The sequence below is a fragment of the Mustela putorius genome, unplaced genomic scaffold (genome assembly GCF_011764305.1).
Source record: "Mustela putorius furo isolate JIRA1106 unplaced genomic scaffold, ASM1176430v1.1 tig00000788_pilon_pilon_pilon, whole genome shotgun sequence".
Lineage (NCBI taxonomy): Eukaryota > Metazoa > Chordata > Mammalia > Carnivora > Mustelidae > Mustela > Mustela putorius.
In genome coordinates this window covers 4,787,865-4,813,231 of record NW_025421481.1, presented here as the reverse complement: position 1 = coordinate 4,813,231, position 25,367 = coordinate 4,787,865, and the positions used below count along the sequence as shown (strand labels likewise).

At 35.8% G+C, this 25,367-nt stretch overlaps 1 protein-coding gene across 3 annotated transcripts in view; it reads left to right on the top strand.

Moving 5' to 3' along the window:
- The window catches only part of ANO4 (anoctamin 4), a 457,427-nt gene that overhangs the window by 378,683 nt on the left and 53,377 nt on the right, over nucleotides 1-25,367 (top strand). For all 3 annotated transcript variants that reach the window (XM_045084796.1, XM_004742962.3, XM_004742961.2), the window contains 2 exons: nucleotides 20,173-20,255; nucleotides 22,669-22,809. In XM_045084796.1, the coding sequence (XP_044940731.1) occupies nucleotides 20,173-20,255; nucleotides 22,669-22,809 (224 nt within the window). The remainder of the gene's footprint in view (nucleotides 1-20,172; nucleotides 20,256-22,668; nucleotides 22,810-25,367) is intronic.

Below are 25,367 nucleotides of genomic sequence, written 5' to 3'. Positions count from 1 at the left end.
TTTTCCTCCTTTTTCTTTTTTCTTTTCCTTTTACTTTCATTGCCAAAAATTAAATTGCCTTCAGTAAATAAACATATCGAAGTCCTCAGTTTTCTCCTATCAAACTAACAAGATTGTGGTTATTTTAATGGAAATTCAAAGATTCTTTATATGGTTCTATCAGTAATTTGTAAGTGAAATATGTCTAGTTTTTGAAAATAAGTTTTATAATAATTTCCTTTTATTTCTAGATATTTACACTAATTTTCTCTTTCTAGACATATATATATGTCCAACAAAATATAGTGATTATATAATTTAAAATATATCTATATTTACTAAATTGCTATTAGTTCTGTAGGTGTAGTCACATATGACACCTCATTTATTTCTTATAACCCACCAGAAAGAAATTATAATCTCTGTCTTATAGATGAACATTTTGAGGTTCAGAGAGCTTATGCAATTTGGCCAAGATTACCCAGCAACTGCTAAGTGGTGGAGTCTGGATTTTAGGCCCAATCTGGTCTGCTAACTCAAGTCATTCCAAAGTTTGTATTCTATGTCATGCACCTTTTGTAGGATGTGTTAAGATTTCATGACTCAGTAGACAGTGCATTCTCACTATCACTTGGTAGTGGGTATACAAAAAGGAGTAAGATGTGATCTCTGCTCTCAAAAATCTCATTGGATGTTGAAGGACAGTTGGTAATTATAGAGTAGGATATCAAGTCCTATTTACAATGGGAAAATGAGGACCCATGCTGCCAGCTTCCCGAAGCCAAAAGGAAAAGCAGAAATGGTTTCATCCAAAAGAAAATCCTGAAACCAAGTCTTAAGTTTGCCAAGCAAAGGAGTGAGTTTGGAGGGAGGTGTGGAAAACATTCTGAACTGAGAACAGTGTGGGCTAGGTTCTGAAAAGGAAGGCCACTCAGTGGGATAGGAACATGTAGTATATATTAGTTTCCTAGGAGTGCTGTAACAAAGGACCACAAGGTGGGTGGCTTAAAATAACAAAAATTTATTCTCTCACTGTTCTGGAGGCTAGAAGTCAAAAATCAAAGTATGAAAAGTGTCAGTTCCTTTTGAGGGCCCTGAGGGGTCAACTGTCCCATGTCTCTCTCCTGGATTCTTAAGACAGTGAGCAATCCTTGATACTCCTTGGCTTGTGGGTACATCACTCCAATCTCTGTCTCCATCTTCATCTGCATTCTTCCTGTGTTTCTGTGTCTTCACATGGCCATCTTCTTACAAGGACACTAAATTGCATTGGATCAAGAGCCCATGCTATTCCAGTATGATTTCATCTGAACTAGTTAATCTGCAATTACCTTATTTCCAAATAAGGTCATATTCTGAGGTTAGGGCTTTGTTGAAACATCAACATATCTTTTATGGGAGACACAGTTCAACCTGTAACATAGAATATGTTGAGGGCTGAAGTTTGTTTATCGTAAGACATTTGTGTTTCAACAGGGAACCATGTCTTCACTCTGTAGTCAACAGAAGGCCAACTGAAGTTGTAAGTTGGAGAGTGACATCATCAGTTGTGTTTGGGAAGTAATTCTGGCAACAGCAAGAGAGGAGTGAAAATGGGTCACTTGGAAGGCTGTTCCAATATTCAGTCAAAATATTATGCAGATTCAGCTTTAGAAAAGATCTAAATCACAGAATAAAAACCTTATACATAAAGGTGTTTTCCTAGTTTCAGTTATTTATAATAAGCAAAATAAATATCCAATAACAGAAGAATCACTAAGGAAATTAGGAGCAGCCATTAAAAATTAGTCTTTCATAGGGTGTCTGGGTGGCTCAGTCATTAAGCCTGCTTCTCCCTTTCCCACCAACCCCTGCTTGTATTCCCTCTCTTGGTGTTGCTCTGTCAAATGAGTAAATAAAAATCTTTTTTAAAAATGAGTCTTCCAAACAAGTAATAGAACACAAAGATTGTATTTTACAAATTGGTAAATACAGGATATAAAGTACATAAATAAATATGACTTTGGGTATAGTAAATACAAATGAAAACAAAGTGATTATGCCACGATAGTAATGGTAGTTTTCTCTGGGTGAGGGGATTATGGGAAGTTTTATCAGCTTTATTTAGGTGTAATTTACATAAAATCCAGCAACTTTAAATATACATTTGACATAGCCTGTAAAATTGTACATAGTCACTTAACCATCACCATAATGATGAAATAGAACATTTTTATCCTCCAGAAAATTTCCTCATGACTTTACAGTGAGTTGCTTGGCAACCTCTAACCTGCTTTCTACCACTATAATTTCACCTGTTTTAGAATCTCATGCAAATAGAATCATTCAATATTTAGCAATTTGTGTCTGGCTTTTTTTCACTAAGGTTAATGTGACTGAGATTCACTTATGTTGTTGCATATATCAGTAGTCTATTCCTTTTCAGTACAGAATAGTGCATCACTGCCTGGATATATTAAAAGGTATATATCTATTTACTAATTAATGAATATTTAGATCCAGTCCAGCTTTTAGCTCTTAAAAAATAAACAGAATCATTGTATATTAAAAACTTTTTGCATATTTGCATAAGTCCTTGTATCTATTTCTCTTGGGAAAATAACTAGGAGTAGCATTACTTGATCTTAGGATAAGTTTCTAAATTTATAAGAAATTGTTTTTCAAATGCTTGTATCATTTACATTCCCAGTAACATTATGTAAGAGTTCAGGTGTTCCACATTCGCACAAACTTGGAATTATCAGTCTGTATCATTGCTATAATTCTAGTAGATGTGCAGTATCTCATTGTGATTTTAATTTGCATTTTCCTAATGACTAGTGATGTTGAACATGTTTTCATTAGTTTATTTCAAATCTGCCCATCTTTGGTGAAGTGTTTGTTCAGTTTGTTGCCCATTTGTTATTGGTTTTCTTATTTTTAAGTTAAAAGCATTCTTTACCCACTTAAGCCTCCATGTTGCATCACCACTTCCTCATATCAGGGAGATCATATGATAGTTGTCTTTCTCTGTCTGCTTGACTTAGCTTAAGTGGGTAGGAGAAGAATAAATGAAACAAGATGGGATTGGGAGGGAGACAAACCACAAGTGACTCTTAATCTCACAAAACAAACTGAGGGTTGCTGGGGGGAGGGGGTTTGGGAGAAGGGGGTGGGATTATGGACATTGGGGAGGGTATGTGCTTTGGTGAGTGCTGTGAAGTGTGTAAACCTGGTGATTCACAGACCTGTACCCCTGGGGATAAAAATATAAAAAAAAGAAAGAAAGAAAGAAAAAAAAAGCATTCTTTATATTTTTTTTCAAATATTTTTCTCAGTTTGAGGCATACATTTGTTTCTTCTTAATGGTGTCTTTTGAAAAAGTAAAAGTTTTACTTTTTTTCTTTTCTGTGTGTGCATTTAATTTTTTATATAAGATGTCTTACCCAAACTCAAGGTCTCTAAGAGATTTTTCTGTGTCTTCTCATAAAAAGCTCATAGTTTTAACTCATGTATTTAAGTTCATGAGTTATTTCAAGTTGATTTTTATATAAAAGGTAAAGGTCAGATCTTCTTCTTTGCAAAAATGGATAGCCAGTTGTTCCAGTACCACTTGCTGAAAGATTATCCTTTTCCTCCTCAAAATCAATTGTTCATGTATGTGTGGATCTACACCTGGAATTTTTTTTAATCTACTTTTTTACTCTTAAAAAATCATTTTTATTAGCTATAATTGACACATATTAGTTTCAGGTATACAACATAGCGATTCAATATTTATATATGTTACAAAATGATAACCACAGTAACACTAGTTAACATCCATTTCCACACATTGTGACAGATTTTTATCTTAAGAATTTTGAGATCTACTCTTTTAGCAACTAACAATACATACTGTTAATTATAGACACCATGCTATATATTATATTCTTAGGACATTTATTTTATAGTTTTATATTATATATTCAAAATATGTATATTTTATAGTAAAAATCTATACCATTTGACTCATTTTGCCCACCTCTGGAAACCACAATCTGTTTTCTGTACCTATGAACTTGGGGGTTTTGTTTCTTTCTTTGTGTTTAGACTCCATGTATAAATGAGATCATAAGCTTATTCTTTTATTTTCTATTTTATTTTTATTATTTTATTAAATTTTTTATTTTTTATAAAAATATATTTTTATCCCCAGGGGTACAGGTCTGTGAATTGCCAGGTTTACACACTTCACAGCACTCACCATAGCACATACCCTCCCCAATGTCCATAACCCCATCCCCCCTACCCCCCTACCCCCAGCAACCCTCAGTTTGGATCATAAACTTATTCTAATGAAAATTCAGAGTTTCTATATATGGTAGTGTCAGGAAGAGCAATGCTTCTATCCTTGTTCTTATTTCTCAAGATTGCTTTGTGTATTTAGGGTCTCTTGCTATTCCTTATTATTTTAGGAGTTTTTTTATGTTTCTGTGAAAAATGCTATTGGAATTTTGATAGGGATTACATTGAATCTGTAGATTATGGACATATTAAAAATATTAATATTTCTTCCAGTCCATGAACATAGAATATCTTTCCATTTAGTTGTGTCTTCTTCAATTTCTTTCATCAGTGGTCTTACAGTTTTCAGTGTACAGATTTTTCAAACTCCTTATATATTTATTCTTATCTATTTTATTCTTTTTGATGCATTTATGTATTATATAAATTTTATATGTTGATTTTATATCCTGAAACTTTACTGAATTTGTTTATTAATTTTTTTATTAACCATTTTTTACTAGAGTCTTTGGGGTTTTCTATACATTATATTGTGTCATCTGCAAGTAGTAATAATTTTATTTCTTCCTTTTCAATTAGGATGCCTTTCATTTCTTTTTCTTAACTAATTGTTATGGCTAGGACTTCCAGTACTATGTTGCTAAAAGTGGTGAGAGTGGGCATCCCTGTCTTGTTCTTTGTCTTTGAGGAAAAGCTTCTAGCTTTTCACCATTGAGAATAATATTAGTTGTAGGTTTGTCATCCATGACCTTTAATAAGGTGAAGTCCATTCCCTTTATACTCACTTTGTTGAGAGTTTTTGTCATAAATGGATTTTTAATTTTGTCAAATGCTTTCTCCATATCTATTGAGAGGATCATAAGATTTGTATCCTTCATTTTGTTAATGTGGTCTGTCATGTTGATTGATTTATGGATGTCGAACCATCCTTGCATCCCTGGAATAAATCCCACTTGATCATAGTGAATGATCATTTTAGTGTAATGTTAAGTTTGATTTTCTAATATTTATATATTTTTAACTTTTTTTGAGTTTTTATTTAAATTCTAGTTAGTTAACATATAGTGTAATATTGGTTTCAGGAGTAGAATTTGGTGACACATATAACACCCAGTGGTTTGCTGATATTTTATTGAGGACTTTGCATCTGTGTTCATCTCAATATTGGCCTGTAGTTTTCTTTTATTGTGGCATCCTTATCTAGTTTTGATATCAGGGTAATTCTAGCCTCACAAAATGAATTTAGAAATGGTCCCTCCTAGGGGTACCTGAGTGGTTCAGTCGATTAAGATCTGACTCTGGATTTCAGTTCAGGTTATGGCTCCAAGTCATGGGATCAAGCCCCACATCTGACTCCACACCCAGCATGGAGTCTGCTTGGGTTTCTCTTCCTTTGCCCCTTCCCCCACTCACTCATTCTTGTTCTCTCTCTCTCTAAAATAAATAAATCTTAAAAAAAAAAAGAAATTTTTCCTCCTCTTCTATTTTTCTTCAAGAATTTGAGAAGGATTATTATTAATTCTTTAAATATTTGGTAGAATTCCACAGTGAAGCTGTCTGGTACTTGACTTTTGCTTGTTGGGATATGTGTACCTTTATGGCAATAAACACTCTCTCTTGATTACTGTAGCATAATAGTGGGCCTTGAAATGTTATTCTTTTTAAACATTGTTTTGGCTATATTAGGGACTTTGAATTTCCATATATATTTTAGAATCAGTTTGTCAGTTTCTACCAGAAAAGATGTTGATACTTTGAGTGTAATAGAGTTGAATCAAGAGATCATTTTGGGAAGGTTGAAAAGTCAATATCAAATATGTCTATCTATGAACATTATTTAACTTTTTATTTATGTGATCCATAATTTCTCTGGGCAATTTTATATTAGTTTCAATGTATAGTTTGGAATATTGTGTTAAATTTATCACTAATATTTTTAATTTTTTCATAAATAGTTTTATTTCTATAATGTTAATTTCCAGTTGCTCATTGCTAATATGTAAAAATACAATTGACTTTTGTACATTTACCTCATATCCTGTAAATATCCTCACTTATAAGTGCTACTAACTCTCATAGATTCCTTAGGATTTTCAACATAGATGATTGTGACATTTATAAATACAATTTTGTTTCTTCTTTTCTAATCCATATGGGCCTAATTTTTTCTTGCCTTATTACAGTGACAGAATAATGTTAGATAGAAGTTATAATGTCAGACATCCTTTCCTTGTTTTCAGTGTTGAGGGTAATATATTAAGTCTTATACTATTAAGTATAATAGAAAATATAAGTTTTTGTAAATAACACTTTATCAAGTTGGGGAATTTTACTTTATTTCTCGGGGCTGAATTTTTATCATGAATGGGTATGGAGTTTGTTAAAAGCTTTCATCTGTATTAATAAAATAATCCTGTTTTTTAAAAAGATGGTTGATACATTCATTAAATTGATTTACTTTCAAACACTACAGTGACACTGAATTACAAAACAAACCCACTTCATTGTAATATACAGTTGACTCTTGACAGTGTGGAGATTAGGTTCACCAACACCTTTGCAGCTGAAAATCTACATATAACTTTTGACTCTCTCAAAACTTAAGTACTGATAACCTACTATTGATTGGAAGCCTGTCCAATAACATGAAGGGTTAATTAATACATATTTTATATGTTATATATATTATATGTTGTATTCTTATAATAAAGTAAGCTAAAGAAAAGAAAACATTATTTAAAAAATCATGAATTGCTGGCTTTGGCAGCACATGTACTAAAAAGTCGTGAGGAAGAGAAATTATGTTTAGAGTAACTGTATCCAAAAAGCTATATAGGTGAACCCATACAAATCAAACCCATGTTGTTCAAGGGTCAACTGTATTATCTTTTTTCTATAGTTGTGTATTTGATCTGCTAAAATATTTTTAGGATTTTGCATCTATCTTCATAAAGGTTGTCTGTAATTTTCTTCTGGTGTTTTTTTTGGCTATGAGGTAATGTGGCCACATAGAATGAGTTAAATGTTCTTTTTTCTGTTTTCTGGAGAGGTTTATATAAAAATGATATTACTTCTTTCTTACGTTTGGTAGAATTCACCAGTAAAGCCACTTGGGCTTAGAATTTTCTTTGCAGGATAGTGTTTAATACAAACTTAATCTCCTTAACAGATGGAGCTCTTTAGATTATCTATTTCTTCCTGTCTTCAAGGATTCTGTCATTTTATCTAAATGTGTGAACTTACTGGGATAAATTTGTTCATAATAATCTCAGATTTTACCTTTCGTGGGACAATCTGTGATCTCATTTTATTCATTCCTGAAATTATAGTTCATGTCTTTCTCTTGTTTTCCTATTCATTCTGCATAGGAATTTATCAGTTATATTGATCTTTCCATGAACAAGTTTTTGATGTTAATGGTGTTTTTATATTGTCCTTATGTTTTCTTTTTTATTAATTTCTGCTGTTATGTTTCCTTCCTCATGCTTACTTTGGGTTTAATTAGCTCCTTTTTAAAAAAATTTCTTAAGGTGAATGCCTAGTTTGCCAATGTGAGATCTTTCTTCTTTTAAAATATGAGTTTAATGTTATAAACTTCCTCTAAGTGCTGCTTTAGTTGCATCCTCTGCATTATATTTTCACTTTTAATGAGTTCGAAATATTTTATAATTTCCATTCTGATTTTCTCTTTGACCCATGAGTTATATAGATGGGTGTTGCTTAATTCCAAAAAATTGGGGAGATTTTATAGATATCTGCCTCCTATTGATATTTAGTTTAACTCAGAGAACATATTTTACATGATTTCAATCCTTTTAAATTTACTGAAATTTGTTTTATAGCCCTCAATATGGCATCTCAACAAATGTCTCATGCCCATTCGAAAAGACTATATATTATGCTGTTGTTAAGTTTTATGTTTTGTAAGTTTCATTTGGGTCCACTTGGTTGATTTTGTTTTAATCATCTATATTTATACTAATTCCAGCTTTATTTGTGGATTCTTCTAGTTTGCCTTTCAGTTATATCAAGATTTTGCCTCATGTATTTTAAATATAGGATGGTTATGTCTTCTGGAGGCCCCTTAGTCATTATGAAATTATCCTCATTATTCCCAATAATATTTCTTGTTTTCAAGTAATCTTTGATATTAATACTGCCATGTCAGTCTTTCTTGATTTGGATTTGTATGGTATCTTTTTCTTTCATTTACATACGTATCCATGTCTTTATATTTAAAGTGTTTCATACACAAATAATAGGAAGTCTTACTTTTTTTTCCAGTCCAAAGATCTCTGCTTTTTCATTAGCATTTTTATACCAATACATTCAATGTAATTATCAATATATTTGGTTTAAATACATGTTCTTTTTATTCATTTTATATGTGTCCCATATGCTGTTGTTTTATTTTCCATCATTTTCTCTCCTTTTGAATTAGATATTTTCATGATTTAATTTTATCTCCACTATTGATTTATTAGTTATACTTCTTTGTTTTACTCTTATAATGGTTTCAAGGATTTATAATATACACCTTTCATTTATAACAACCTATTTTCAAATAATATAATGCTATTTCACATGTGGTATGAGCACTTTAAAATGGTATGCTTCACCTTTTATTTTTTGTCCCTTGTATTATTATTGCCAAATATTTTACTGCTATTTTTGTCCTGTATCTTACTGCTATTCTTGTTATATATTTTATTCTACATGTTATAAACCTCTTGATACATTGTTATTATTTTGGCTTTCAGCAGGTAATTATCTACTAAAGAAATTGAAATGAGGAAAAAATTCATTTACCCATATATTTGTTTTTATGTGCTCTCCCTATTTTTATATTAATCCAGATTTACATCTAGTGTCATTTCCTTCTTCCTGAAGAACTTCCTTTAAAGTTCTTATAATGCAGGTCTATTGGTAATTAATTTTCCCAGATTTTTAAGGTCTAAAGATATTTTGCTTCACTTTAATTTTTTTTATTAAATTGATTTATTTATTTTCAGAAAAGCAGTATTCATTATTTTTGCACCACACCCAATGCTCCATGCAATCCGTGCCCTCTATAATACCCACCACCTGGTACCCCAACCTCCCACCCCCCCGCCACTTCAAACCCCTCAGATTGTTTTTCAGAGTCCATAGTCTCTCATGATTCACCTCCCCTTCCAATTTACCCCAACTCCCTTCTCCTCTCTAACACCCCTTGTTCTCCATGCTATTTGTTATGCTCCACAAATAAGTGAAACCATATGATAATTGACTCTCTCTGCTTGACTTATTTCACTCAGCATAATCTCTTCCAGTCCCATCCATGTTGCTACAAAAGTTGGGTATTCATCCTTTCTGATGGAGGCATAATGTTCCATAGTGTATATGGACCACATCTTCCTTATCCATTGATCCGTTGAAGGGCATCTTGGTTCTTTCCATGGTTTGGTGACCGTGGCCATTGCTGCTATAAACATTGGGGTACAGATGGCCCTTCTTTTCACGACATCTGTATCTTTGGGGTAAATACCCAGCAGTGCAATGGCAGGTCATAGGGAAGTTCTATTTTTAATTTCTTGAGGCATCTCCACCCTGTTCTCCAAAGAGACTGCACCAACTTGCATTCCCACCAACAGTGTAAGAGGGTTCCCCTTTCTCCACATCCTCTCCAACACATGTTGTTTCCTGTTTTGTTAATTTTGGCCATTCTAACTGGTGTAAGGTGATATCTCAATGTGTTTTTAATTTGAATCTCCCTGAGGGATAGTGATGATGAACATTTTTTCATGTGTCTGATAGCCATTTGTATGTCTTGATTGGAGAAGTGTCTGTTCATATTTTCTGCCCATTTTTTGATATGTTTGCCTGTTTCGTGTATGTTGAGTTTGAGTTCATTGTAGATCCTGGACTCCTAGAGGAGAACATAGGCAGGAATCTCTTTGATATCAGCCACAGAAACTTCTTTCAAGATATGTCTCCAAAGGCAAAGGAAACAAAAACGAAAATAAACTTTTGGGACTTCATCAAAATCAAAAGCTTCTGCACAGCAAAGGAAACAGTCAAAAAAACAAAGAGGCAACCCATGGAATGGGAGAAGATATTTGCAAATGACAGTACAGACAAGGTTGATACTCACTTTAATTTTTAAAAGACATTGTTGCTGGATGTAGAATTCTAGTATTCTAGGTTAGCAGGGTTGGTTTTGTGTTTTTTTTTTCCTTTTCCCTTTCAATACTTTAGAGCACAGGAGTGCTAAATCAGGAGTGAAGTATGCCTCTCAGGAGACATTAGACCATGTGTAGACACATTTTTGGTTTTCATTACTGAGAGAAAGGAGTGATACTGGCATCTGAATTTAGTGGGTAGACATCAGGGATGCTGCTAAATGTCATACAAAGCACAGAACAAAATGCCCCCAAACAAAGAATTAAATGGTCTACAATATCAATAGTGTTGAGTTTGAGAAACATTGCTAAATTTACAGTCTTCCTTTGCTTGAAGTCATATGGCCTATGGCCTAGTTGAGTTTCTTTTGGAAAATCATCTGACAATTCTCTCAGATTCTCATTTAATCTGAAGATTAAAGTATCATCAACATATGGAATGTTTTGGTGTTGAAAAATAACTTATTTTTCGAGATAGTTGACACAATGTTAATTGTGTTAAGATTGAAAAACCCTGCCTTAAGAGATGCGTTTTCATTGCGTGGAGACTTTCACAGTTTTTATAAGATGTCTGCATTTCTTCTTCTATAAGATGTCTTTTCTTTCTTCTTCTTTGTTTTTCCCCCCTATGTAAGATTTTCCTCCCTAGTATTTGCTTTGAAGATTTTTACTTCTTATTCTCGGGAATTTGACTGAGATGAGTTTTGATATAATTTTCTTTGTGTTTCTTATAATTAGGGTTTGTTAAGTTTCTTGCATCAATAGTTTAATCTTTATCAAATTTTGAAATTTTTCCAAAATCACTCAGCATTGTTCTACAGGTCACTTACTCCTTTTACACATTTTTCTTTCTTTTTTTTAATCTTTGTGTCATCTGTAATTGTTTCTATTGATTTGCCTTCAGATTCACTGATTTTTTTTTCTTCCTGAAATGTCTAGTCTTCTGTTAAACCTATTCAGTGTACTTTTCTTTTTATAACTTTCATTTTCCAATATCAAATCTCAGTCATTTAGGGCTTTTTATGCCTATATTACTCTTCTCATTGTATTCATGTTTTCATCTATCTTCTTGACATACAAAGCATACTTATAACAGTTGTTTTATCATCCTTGTTCTATCATTTCTGTCAGTTCTAGGCTGTCTCCCTGGGATTGAAATTTTCACCTGTTTATAGGCTTTATTTTCCTGCCTATTTGTATGTCTGGGAATTTTTTTATTAAACAGAGAATAGTGTTGAATTTCATTTTTTGTTATGTTTCCTTACTGTTAGACTTTGTTCAGGTATATGATTAACTCTCTTGCAGCCCTATTAGGTCATCTCCAGACTTGTCATTAGCTTGTTAGTGTAGGTCCAGAACCACTACTAGGGGATGATCTTTATGAGGCCTCTTATAAGTTCTATGTGTTACAACATCTCTGTACTCTGACTAGTGGGATTGGAAATTTCTTTTGGCCCTCTGTGAAATCTGATGATTTTTTAGCTATCATCAAGCAGTTTCATGTAGTTTCACCCCATATGCATAAAGAGCAGAAGGCACTTCATTGATTTTGAGTTTTCTTTCAGTATAGTTCCTTTTTCTCTGGTACTCTGCCCCACAAACTCTTGCCACCTCATTCTCCCCACTTTAATCTCCCAAGCTTAGTAAAACCACTAGGCTCTGTTTGGACTCCTCTACCTGAATTGTAGCCTGTAAATGGCCTCCAAATAATGAGATGGTGTGATCCTAAGGCTCACCTTACTTATTTCTTTACTCTCAGGGATCACAGTCCTGTACTATCTCTTGTCCAGTTCTGAAAACAGTTGTTTTTTTACATTGGAGCAGTTAATCCTTATGGGTAGAAGCAAGAATCCTCAGTCTTCTGTAGCTTGATGGCTTTTTATAGAAGGCAAGTGCACACTCAGGCAGGGTCTCAGAGCATTGTGTTTACTTGGGGAAACTGCCATTATCCACAGTGTCTCTTCCAGTTCAGAAGCTCTTTTGGAATACCCAAAGCTAATTGGACTTGGGCAAACAGAAACCTCTTTTAAACTGTGCAAGCATTAGGGCATAATCCAGAATATGAAAATGCAAGTATATGATAGAGAGTATTATTTTATAATGACCATCTAGAACACCTTCTTCCTATGTCAGAATAATTAGGAAGCCAAATTAATCATCATATGTTGTTTGAGCTTGGAAATCAGTGCAGCTAGTGAATCCCTAGCACAACAAAGGAATGCAATTAATAACTTAAATGAATGGAAAAAGGGAGCAAGAACTATTTTTTTCTGCTGAATACTTAGTTATCTTTATTTCATTTCATGGAATACCCCTAGAGACTGGTTTATGTCCAAATGCCCATCTAATAATCTACATTAGATCAAACTGCAAAATTTGTATTCTTAGACCTTGTTTTTTCTAAGTTACAAATTGGCCACCCCCTATTTGGATATATTTACTTTCTCCTGAATGGTTCTAAAATTAATAATTAGGCTTCAGCTTCTTAAAATAGAGTCACATTCCTGTTTTTTTCTTGGACCCTGAAACTAACTTTATCTTGGCATTTTGGGGTGTTTCACAAACTCTCTCGTCACTCATTTACATTCACTTGTATTATTATTGCCAAAGTCCATCTCAGATGTTGCAAGTTAGCAACCAGTAAAAATAATCTGTTCCTCACTAATTTAAAAATATGCAAATAAACTATTATTTTTACACTGAGATAGTTCACACGAAGATATATTTTTATGATTTCTCTTGAATAATTTAAAGATCTGGCCACAGTGCAGTCAATGGAAACTGAAGACTACCTATCACTTTATTTTGCGTACATACTCCCCAACGGGTCCTCTTCCCTACCATTCCTTATCTTGCAGTTTCCTCTTCTAGGTTTTGTACTGCTGTGGTTGTTTTGGCATTTGAGTTTGTGATTCCTCACTAAGCTCATTCATTATGTGTAGATTTTATGAGTTAAAATCTTGGGAGGTGACCTCATTCCTCTAAGTTCTTAGGAAGCACATCTATGTAACTTCCCTGTACCTTCTCCAAATGAAAATTCTCAGAAAGTCATGAAGAACGGAAATAATGAAATCTGTTAGTATTATTCATTTCACTTTCTAAAAGAAGGAAATTAGAATTGGGAGAAAAATGACTGTGTAATTTCCTAGGAAGAGAATCATGTTGACTAGATTTCTGAAAATACTTTGAATCATCAGACAGCAGGACACTTTTCTGAAATAAAAATCACCTTTCCTTTTCCTATATAGTGCCCATTTTATTTTTGGCTCAATTCTTATTTTTATACAAATAGAACATAATCTTTTGACAAGTTAAGGAAAAAAACCTATAGGGTCTTTAAAAGCCTTTGGGATTTTTTTCAAAAATAAGAAATAAACATGTCTTTATAATTAATTTTCTAGCATTAGACACAATTCTTTTCTGGACTCCCAGGCTAGAAATTTTCCAAATGAAGAATCAAATTAGGCTTTTGAATACCTATTGTGTTATCAAAGGGCAAGAATTAGCAGCATGTATTCCTAGCAGCTTTGGGAATAAATGTAGGTTTTGCCCACATTTATTCCCACAGGCCTCCAAAGAAAAGTATAGATCTAAGGGAAGGATAGAGAATAAATGCCAGGTTCTCACAGGGAACATATAACCTGGGGTATGGTACTTTGGTTTTTATAACTAGTTTAAGCAAAGTGCTCTTGTGGCTCAAAGAGTAAGCTTTCTTTTTCTTTTTATCTCTTCCTTATTCAGTAGAAATTAAAGGCCCCAGATTAGACTGTGACCTTCTAACTACAAGGCAGATAGCACCCCTGGCTCTTACCCTAAATGCCATTTGCTCCTAGTCATTGTGATAGCCCAGATAATCCTGTTATGGGTTGAATTGTGTCCTCTGAAAGATATGTTTTAATCATAGCTTCCAGTACCTGTGGAAGTGACTTTATTTGGAAATAGGGTCTTTGAAGATGTAATCAATTTAAGACAATGTCATACTGTATTCCCAGTGTGGCTGGTGTCCCTACAAGAAGAGAAAATGGAGAGACAGACAATCACAGAGTAGAATGCCTTGTGAAGATAGGCAGGGAGATTGGAAGAGTGCTTCTGCAAGCCAAGGGATGCCAAAGATTTCTACCAACTACCAGGAGTTAGGGAAAAGTGCATAGAAGATAGTCTCCCTCAGAGCCTCCAGTAGGAATTAACCCTGCCAAAACCTTGATTTTGAACTTCTAACCTCTGGAACTAGAGAATAAATTTGATGTTGTAAGCTCCCCCACCAAATAATAATAATAATAATAAATAAATAAAAGGTATATTAGGCCCAAATCCCAGTTGTCATTTACTAGCCATGTGACTTCTCTGGACCTCAGATTCCTCATTCATAGGATGATGAAAATAATACCCACCTTGACAGACTTTTGAAAAAATAAAACACAGTACCTAAAATGTAATAAATTGTTACTATACAGTGACTAAATAGTACCATATTTCAATGCTGCCATGGAACCCAAGCTATACAGCTTAAAGGGGATCTTTTTCCTGCATAAAATTCTTGAAATGCCTTAGGAAGATGACAAAAAATAGTAATTCAGTGGGTTTTTCCTTTCTGTTTGCAAAATGTTAACCATAGTTGTACTTTCAAAAAAACCTATATTAGTTAGGATGAATACAGTTAACTGTGTAATACACAAAAATCCAAACCTAGATGTTTAATAGAACTCATGCACATGAGGGGCATCTGGGGTGGCATAGTGGGTTAAGTTTCTGACTCCTGGTTTTGGCTCAGGTCGTGATCTCAGAGTTCTGGGATCAAGCCCCACATCAACTCCCTTCCTATAGTCTCACACTCTCTCAAATAAAGAAATAAATCTTGAAAATAAAAAAAAAAAACATGCACATGAAACCCAATCAGGTATTTCTGGTTGTTAGCCTTCTACATGGTCATTTAAGTACCCAGGTTCCTTTTATTTGGTGGCTCTATGCTCTTCTGGATCCTTAGAATCTTCTCCATTCACCCCTCAAAAGGAGAAAAGAAGCATGGGATGATATAATTACTTTCTAATTTTTTTAGTCCAAAACTGACATACATCACTTGTGCTTAATTTCCATTTATCAAAATGTGGTGACATCTAATTGTAATAAAGGCTGGAAAATGTAATCTAACTATGACTAGAAAGATAAGAAGTTGTTTGGGCAAATACATAGAAGTCAGCTACAAATTGAAACTAACAATAATTGTTCTGCTTAAGAAAGTGATAGTAGAGCATGGCCTGCTGAACACTCTGTCATGTCCTTTTTGTGTCCTTTATGGGATATATGTCACAATCTTCTCAACTGCGTACAATTCTGAGCCAGTGGTGTCCTGGTATTTGAACACAAACCTACCTGAACACTAACCTTGACCCTTCTTATACTTAAATTCAGAAGTCTCAGGTTTTTCTTTTCTTTTTTTTTTTTTATTGACATCTTTTTTTTTTTTTTTCAGTGTTCCAAGATTCATTGCTTATGTACCACACCCAGTACTCCATGCAATACATGGGTATTAAGGAGGGCATGTATTGCAAGTCTCAGATTTTTCCAATGCTTCCACTAATATTGTGAGGGGCTTGCTATTTGGCACTGATGGTAATACATGGGATGAACTTCATTTGTACATAGGTTAGGTAGTAGTATGGGGTAGTATAGAGTAGAAAGGGGAGAGAAGAGAGCACACAAAACTCTGTCTTAAAACTAAGGACTTGATATTGCCCTATCTAAAATAGGTAAAGGAAGTAACTCGTAAGTTTTTTCACCTTCATGCCTCATGCAATGTCTCAGTGAGTAAATGGGGTGAGCATTCCAGGTTGGGAGATAGCTCTGCACACAGGGTCATTCAGGGACTCATAGTCCTACAAACAAGTTGTTTGCAATCCTCCCAGGCCTTGACATCATTTGCATATCAGCTGAGTTACTGGGGCTCCATCTATCCAAAAGGGTAAAGAGAATGTGGAAGAAGCACCCTCACTGTCTTAAGATATCAACAGGCAAGTGGCATTTATCACACTTTTCTGTTCACATTCCACTGTGAGAACTGTCTTGGGCCATATATATCCAACAGCAAGGGGATCTGAGAACTACAGTACAGGTGGGCAGCCACCTTTTACTGTGGAACAAGGCAAGAATGCATCTTAGAGGTAGGTAGTCCTTGCCACAGGATTCATTCAACCAAGTAATAATTAGAATGATACTGGAGTGCTTGGTGGCTCAGTCCATTAAATGTCCAACTCTTAATTTTGGGTCAGGTCATGATCTCAGGATCATGAGATTGAGCCCAGTGTTGGGCTCTCTGCTGGGTGTGGAGCCTACTTTGGATTTTTTTTTTCTCTCTGCCTCTCCCCCTCCCCCAGTGCTCTTTCTCTATCCCTCTCTCTAAAAAGAAAGAACAGAGTGATATTTTATGGCAAGGCAAAAGAGAAGTATAATAAGTTTCAATTTTTCATGTTTGTTATTATTTTACACTGCTGTATAAAGCATTCATAAGATATAATTAGATGTTTTTCAAACGTATACCCTAATTTCTTATAATATTTAGATAAATAAGAAAAGAATAATTTGCCATATTGCTTTCATTTTCATGACATCATGTCATTTGTACATTTACTGTGCCTCTTGGATACCAGTCATTGTGCTAGACCCTGAGGAGATAAAAACAGCTAATATATATAGCCCATATTATCAAGAGCCCACAACTAGTGATAGAAATGATCAAGTTTCTCTATTGTTTTTTAAGTGCTGAATGCTATGCTCAGCACTGACCTAGAGGTATCTGCACAACTCAGCATGGGTATAGAGAAGGTTCAAACGGAATGGTTGCAGAACACACAGAGCCAAATCTGGAAACAAGAGTAGGAGTTGGCCAAATGGACACAAATAGGGAAGAACACTATAAACCAATGAAATAGTGTGGGCAAAGCTAAGAAAGTCACACAACAGCTCACTCCAGGTAGCCTGGAGTCTAGGGTACAAGTTGGGACAGAGGGAGTTTGACACAGGCAGAGTCATTAGGAGCCTTGCATCCTGAGCTGGTAGTGGGGGTTTTTCTGTAGGTGGTGTGGTTCTTTGATACCCAGATATGGGCAGACCTTGTTTTCAAAAAAGCATTATCTACATAGATAGATTGGAATCGAAGGACTTCAGAATGCTGGCAGTAAGGTTAAACCTTCTGATACATTGAGAAAAAGATATTTTAGACCAAATTCTTGTGGAAAGAATTCCATATAGTAGAAAATCTTGCCAAACCCTTAGGAATTGTAAGTCTTTTGAGAATCAACCCCTGAAAGAAATAACTTTTTTTATTGTGTTGTTAGTCACATCATTAGTTTTTGATGCAATATTCCAAGATTCATTGTTTACGTATAACACCCAGTGCTCCATGCGATACGTGCCCTCCTTAATACCACCACCAGGCTCACCCATTCCCCCACTCCCCCCCCTTCTAAAACCCTCTGTTTGTTTCTTAGAGTCCACAATCTCTTGTGGTTTGTCTCCACCTCCACCTCCCCTTCATTTTTCCTTTTCTTCTCCTAATGTCCTCCATGTTATTCCTTATGCTCCAAGGTAAGTTATACCATATAATTGACTTCCTCTGTTTGACTTATTTCACTCAGCATAATCTTTTCCACTCCCATCCATGTTGATGCAAAAATTGGGTATTTGTCCTTTTTGGTGGCTGAGTAATATTCCCTTGTCTGAGTAATATTCCATTGTCTTCTTTATCCATTCATCTGTTGAAGGGTATCTCAGCTCTCCCCACAGCAAGAAATAACTTTCTAATCAAACTTATAGTACTGAGTGGTTTAGTGGTAGAAGACAATTATATATATTAATGTAAAGCCATCTTCAAAGGAGACAAGTAGGAAAAATGTGAATTTGTGATGTAAGGCAGCATATAACTAGACACATTCAAACTGCAGTGGGCTCCCAGGGCTGTGAGTATTTAAGCAAGAGAATTTAAATCATGAAGTAATAAGGGTATGGGATTGAATATTTGCCTTGAATGGAGGCAATCTATATTGGATTATATCCTCACTCATGGTTAGAGATAGCATTAGATTCTTCCTCAAATGCAAAACACAAGACAATAGCAATTATACAAGGAACTAATTTCTCCCCATCCTCCCAAGTCCTGGAAGGGAGGAAGATGAGTATTAGCCACAAAAAGGAATTATTGGTTAGAGCTTCTCTCTCCTTCATGTAGGATTCTGCACCTGCTGGGGAGAAGAAAGGTGGTGGAATGTTTCTGACAGCCACTGGTCTGTTTTAGAAGTCCGTTCCTTCAAATGAGACCCACAAGTGGGTTGGTAGGGCTTGCTGGGAGCAGCAACAGTCAGTGAGACAAACAGGATGCTTCTCCTGTGTCCTCAGGCTGTCCCAGAATGGTTCCCCTCAGGCTTCTCTGAGGTCACAGGCTACAGTTCTGACTTTTCATGAAGAATAGCCACACATTCAAGGACTAGCTGCTTTGTCGATTTAAGGCCAGGGGAGACTCTGGAAACAAAAAAGAAAGTCTTTAGAAAGCACCATTTTCTTGGGGGGCCAGAGAACCTTATATAATAATTGTCCCGGGGGCCCATGCAAAGACAATTGGTAAGGCAGAAAGTTAACATAGCAGGCCTGCTTTAGAAAATCCTGCCTACCAGATCGGCCCTAGACTCTTGCCTCTGTAAGTCTGAGTACCATAGCAAGGCCCAGGAGAGATGGATCTACCAGTTCTGTCTCCTGGGTGTTTCTGTGATATCTTTTGTTGCAGTCATCCTCAAAGTTTGAGTGTGCGTGTTATGTGTATATGTTGTGCGTCCTATCATTTGGCTTGTGACTTCTAAGACAGCAAGGTTATGTCTTGATTTTCTTTTCCCTTCTGTCATTTGTATAATAATTGAACTGTAGAAAGTTACTTTGGCTGAATGAGGATAAACTTCCATAATTCCCTGAGTGGGAAAGCCAGCTACCCCATACCTCATTAAAAAAAAAAGGATCTTATGGGGCGCCTGGGTGGCTCAGTGGGTTAAAGCCTCTGCCTTTGGCTCAGGTCATGATCCCAGGGTCCTGGGATCGAGCCCCACATCCGGCTCTCTGCTCCGTGGAGAGCCTGTTTCCTCCTCTCTCTCTCTGCCTGCCTCTCTGCCTACTTGTGATCTCTTTCTGTCAAATAAATAAATAAAATCTTAAAAAAAAAAAAAAGGATCTTAACAAAATTTGCACACGATTTTCCCTTTAATGTGACAAAAAGAGAAATAGTTTGGGGAAAATATTAAAATAATAAAATTATTTCTTTCAGTGAAATAGTAACATATGTTTTACATAGATATTTGTTGGGAAGAAGATTTGGGAGACAATCTCTGCTAGTCAAATACATGAAACTGCTAAGTTTTATTTTGGCCTTTCTGCCCTTACCGCCCCCTCACTTTTAAAAATAAATATTCTATCAATGAGAAAGATGTTGGTAACCTAGTTTTCTATATTTTTATATCCCAGGAGCTTTGTTATTGTAAGTCTTTTCTGCCTCAACTTGCAAATCAGCTTAATTTAATTCTAAATGAAATCTCAAATTTTTCATTATGTTTGACACAAGCTTAGTAATTCTCTGAAAAGGTCTTTGTTAAATGAAGCTTAGCTAGAAATTCTGATATTCAGGGATGCTTACACAAACAACTGTCATTCTCTGCAATGAGTTCATTATTCAGTGACAGTTAACAGCATTGTTTTATTTAAAAATGTCTTTGTGTTTCTCTTCTTGTTCCAGCGACAGTTTTCCTGGAGTTCTGGAAAAGACGGCGAGCTGTAATTGCTTATGACTGGGATCTGATCGACTGGGAAGAAGAGGAGGTTTGTATTATTTACCTCAGAATTTTTCAAAAAGCAAATCAACGAATATACAGTCCTCTTGAGTTATCACTCTGCTCTGTGACAGAAGCCAGGTTTACTCATAAAGCATGTCAATACCTGTGTTTGCAAAAAACTTCAGGTAGTATGAAAAAGAACAGACTATAAAAGAAAGAAGAGACAACATTGTGATCACTTACTGGATTAAGATTCCATGGCTAAGTAAAGCATTTCACTTGTAGGTGGAGACATCAGAAGCATTAGTAGTAAGATTTGTTTAGTTTTCTTTTTTTTTCATTTATTTATTTTCAGCATAACAGTATCACTTTTTCACCACACCCAGTGCTCCATGCAATCCGTGCCCTCTCTAATACCCACCACCTGGTACCCCAACCTCCCACCCCCCCGCCACTTCAAACCCCTCAGATTGTTTTTCAGAGTCCATAGTCTCTCATGATTCACCTCCCCTTGTTTAGTTTTCTTAAATAGTGTTCTTTACTTTAACAGGAGAGTATTAATTAGTCTTACAGCTCTAGGAATATGGAAGGAAACGTCATGAGAGAATTCCAGGGAAATGTTTCTGAGAGCTCTCCAGAACCCTGGACAGTGCTCAGAGCAGCAAAAGCTCAAATGCATGACCTCAAGTCCTTAAATACTGAGTAGAAACTACTCCTCAAATGTCCTCCACGGTGGAAGGGTCTAAATGCCACTTATTCTAGCCTGTGGCACTCAGATGGCTGTGCAGAAAAGCCCAAACTTGCTGCAAGCCTTCTTCATGGAAAATCCAGGGTATTAGGTTGCTGGGGCTCCCATAACAAAGGACCACAGACTGGGTACCTTAAACAACAGAAATTAGTTGCTCATGTTTCTGGAGGCTAGAAGTCTGAGATCAAGGCATTGGCACAGTTGGTTTCTTCTAAGGGCTGTGAGGGCAGGATCTGTTGCAGGCTCCTCTCTTGGACTTGTAGACTGCTGTCTGCTCCCTCTGTGTTCTATCATCATTTCTCTGTGCACGTCCATGTCTAAATTTTTTATAAAAAGCCAGTCATATTAGGGGTCACTCTAATGATTTCATTTGACCTTAATTACCTCTGTAAAGACTGTCCAAATCAGTCACACTCTGAGGTACTCTGGCTTAGGACTTCAACAAATGAATTTGTAGGGGGAGGGGGAGACACAATTTAGCCCTTAACATGCAGAAACATAGGTCTAGCTCCTGATTCACCACAAATCCCTGGATAATTAACTCAGCGACTCTTAGATGACACTCACAGCCTGATAAATTCAGAGTTTCCTAAAGAAACAGAAGATTCCAGGTCCTATTCTGTTTATATCTTCAAGTGTCACTTCCTAAAATAAGTGAAAGAAGGCAGAGCCTGTTTATTACTGTATCTCCCCTCTCTCCTTCCCCATTACCTGTCACTAAGTGAAGTCCAGCCTTGGGTTTATTCTGCAGCAGGAGTGAGGCTGCCCTTCATTCTACACACACAGGCTACTGCCAAACTGTGCCCATTGTCCGGAACCTGTTTTCTGTCAGCTTCTTCACTTTCCGTCAGTGTCTCCATCTGAGCCCTGAGTTTCTGCCTGGGTTAACTTAATCTCCATTTCACCAGACTTTCCTCTCATTTTCCCTCCTCTTGCAATACATTCATGTAGAATAGGTACTTAATTAGCCAGAACCACTTTAGCATACCCTCTTGCTGATTTCCTGTTTCTAATCCCATAATTGCTTTTTAGTCAGAAGCTTTTCACATTAGATGGAGCTCAACTAAATGAAACAAAGCCTCAGCTTGATTTAGAATTAGAGCTGCCTTGATTTTAGCTGGATTTGAAAGATGTTTACCTGGTTTTTAATAATGAGTAGTACATTTAAAATCTACTGGATAAAGGTGAATGACTCTTACAGGAGCTTATTAAAAAATAGGTTTACCATATTTATGGCTGCCTCAATTAAAAAAAATTTAATTGTAGGAGAAAACTAAGAATTATATTTGTCATTATAACTCACAACATGAATTCTAGACATTTTGCTGTTCAGAAACTTTCTTTGCCCTTTACATTCCCTGGCAATAAAGTAAAAGTTTAGTAGTTATTTCAAACTGCTTAGAATAGTAGAGTCGGTCCCTTTTCTCATTCTCTTTGTTAAGCACAGTTTAATAAGATAACATAGACACTTAACTACTAGTCTAAATTATACCGCCTTGGTGATAATAAGTCTGAATCATTACCCTTTAGATTTTCTTCAATTTGCTAATGCCCAGACATTTAAACCTGGCTCTCTGAGCCCACCTCACTGATTGATTAGTATGCTAGCTGTTGATTCAGTTTATAATAGAGTAAAAAAAAAAAATGTCCTTTTATTGTGTGTATGTATTTCTCCAGTGCTTAAAAAAAAATGTGTCTGTCTGTTCTTCAGGAAGAAATACGGCCCCAGTTCGAAGCGAAGTACTCCAAGAAAGAGCGAATGAATCCTATTTCAGGAAAGCCAGAACCATATCAAGCATTTGCAGATAAATGCAGCCGACTTATTGTTTCTGCATCTGGGATATTTTTTATGGTTTGAAACTTTTCTACAAAACTCTTTGTTTCATAAAGTACAAACTTGTAGCACGGTATCAACAATAATTATATCGGGTATTTGCATAATTTTACAAAACATTTTTACACATTCTTTTATTTACTCCTCACAAAGACTCTCTGAGATAGTCAGAGATAGTACTGCTGTCCCGTGTTCCAAATGGAGCCACTGAGACTTTAGAAGGGTAAGGGGCTTGTTCAGGATGAGCCAGGAAACAGCCAAGAGCTCCAGTTCTTTCTGCTTGCCTCTCTGTGCCTTGCTGAAAGGAAGTAAGAGTTGAGATAGGACCTGCAGTAGTGTTTTTCAAACCTTTTGCTCACCATGCCCATATAAGAACTACATTCTCTGTCATAACCCAGTGCCAGGAGATGTAGGAGAAGAATAAATGAAACAAGATGGGATTGGGAGGGAGACAAACCATAAAAGACTCTTAATCTCACAAAACAAACTGAGGGTTGCTGGGGGGAGGGGGCCGGAGATAAGGGGAGTGGGGTTATGGACATTGGGGAGGGTATGTGCTATGGTGAGTGCTGTGAAGTGTGTAAACCTGGCGATTCATAGACCTGTACCCTGTGGGATAAAAATATATGTTTATTTAAAAAAAATAAAAATTAAAAATTAAAAAAATTTTAAAAAATTAAAAAAAACTAAACAGAGTAACTGAAACAATGCTCATCTTTGCAATATGCAATACTCTGATTTTTTTTTTGTTTTATTGTAGTCTGTTTTTTTTAATGCCAACCATAACCTCCTAAAATTGACTTCTAGATTCACTAATGGTTATGTCAGTTTGGAAAACACTACCTTGAACCTGAGTTGTTGGCTTTTCCTAAAAAGAAGTCTTTGGTGATCAACTTTGACCCTGTTAACCACCGAACAAAACTTATGCAAATTTTTCAGAAATGTCATATTTAGAACCTTAAATGGTGGTTACGATTCTCCTTTCCTGTTTTCAAATGATGAGTGTATAAACAGGTGTTGTAGATCAATAGATTATGAAGGACAAGATGGTGGCAAATCTAGACACATTACCCACCCTTTAGTCAAAGAAACTGGAGAGATGAAAGGGTAGGCAGCATGCCCAGTCTTGGCTCAGACCAAGATTCAAATCCACACCTTTCTGCAGACACTACTCTGTAAGTAATTGTGTCATGCTTTGACTTTCATAAGAATTCACATTTATTGTCTTGCTTTTTGTTTTTGAAAGACCTGTAGATATAGAGTGAGCTTTTCTTACTCTGCAGATGGGCAACCTAGAGCAAAGGAAGCCAAAGCCACAAACTATGTGCCCACAGTCACAGTGCTAGGTAGAAGCTGAGCCATGACCCAGACCTGACTTCTGAGTCCAGTGAGCTGTCCATTCCACCACATTGCCACCCTGTCTCAAAGTCAGTGTAGATTTCACTGATCTCCCCATCAGTGATGGGGATTAAGATGTAGGCAATTGTTGTTGTTGTAATTTTTGCCAGTTCCAGCTCAAGCTTTATACTCAAGCTTTTAGAGCATGTCACTCATAGAAAGCCAAAAACAGTTGGTGTAAAACAGAAGAATGCTTCTAGCAATCTCTAAGTCAGTAGAGTGCATGCTGGTTCTCAGCTTGGTTTTTGATAACTAAGTTGGTAAAGGTCTTTACTCTGATATAGTGAGTCATCTAATGAAAGACACAAACATGTTGGGGTCTCATATTGCCAGTAGATAGAAGACATGTTGAGTTCTCATCACATACCATGAAATCTTCAGAGAAAGATAGCTCAGTTCAATGTCCATAATTGATTAATAAGAGATTATGTACCTATCACAGAGTTGGCTTATTCAGCAACAAATAGCTGAACATTTACTATGCACCTGTAATTATGCTAAGGCACTATAGAAACTATGGTGAGCAAAACAGATACCATACCAGCCCCGATGGAGATTATAGTGCACCCCCTCCTTGATCTGAAGTTTTGCTATCTGGAGTTTCAGTACCTGCAGTCAGCCCCAGGCTGGAAGCAGACAATCCTTCTGACATATCATCAGAAAATCAGTAGTAGCCTAATGCTATATCACAGTACCTATGCTATCTGCCTCACTTCATCTCATTATGTAGGCATTTTACCATCTCACATCATCACAAGGAGAGTGAGTACAATACAATAAGATATTTTGAGAGGGAGAGAGACCATATTCACACAGTCTTTCTATCATATTGTTGTTCTGTTTTATCATCAGTTACTGTTGTTAGTCTCTTACTGTGCCCAATTTGCAAATTAAACTTTCTCATAGCTATTTATCTATAGGAAAAACCATAGTCTATGTAGGGTTTGATAGTATCCAAGGTATCAAGTATCTACTGGGGACCTTAGAAATATCCCCCATAGAAAATGGGGACGGTCAACTATACTTTCTAAATGGGGGAAACGGGCAACAATCAAACTGAAAAATTGTTAGAAATTATAAATTGGATACTAAAAGAAGAGTACAGGTATCATATAGCAGTAACAAAGTCTGAGGGTCATTAAAGCTTTAGTTATGAAGTGGTTCTTGAGGTGTGAAAG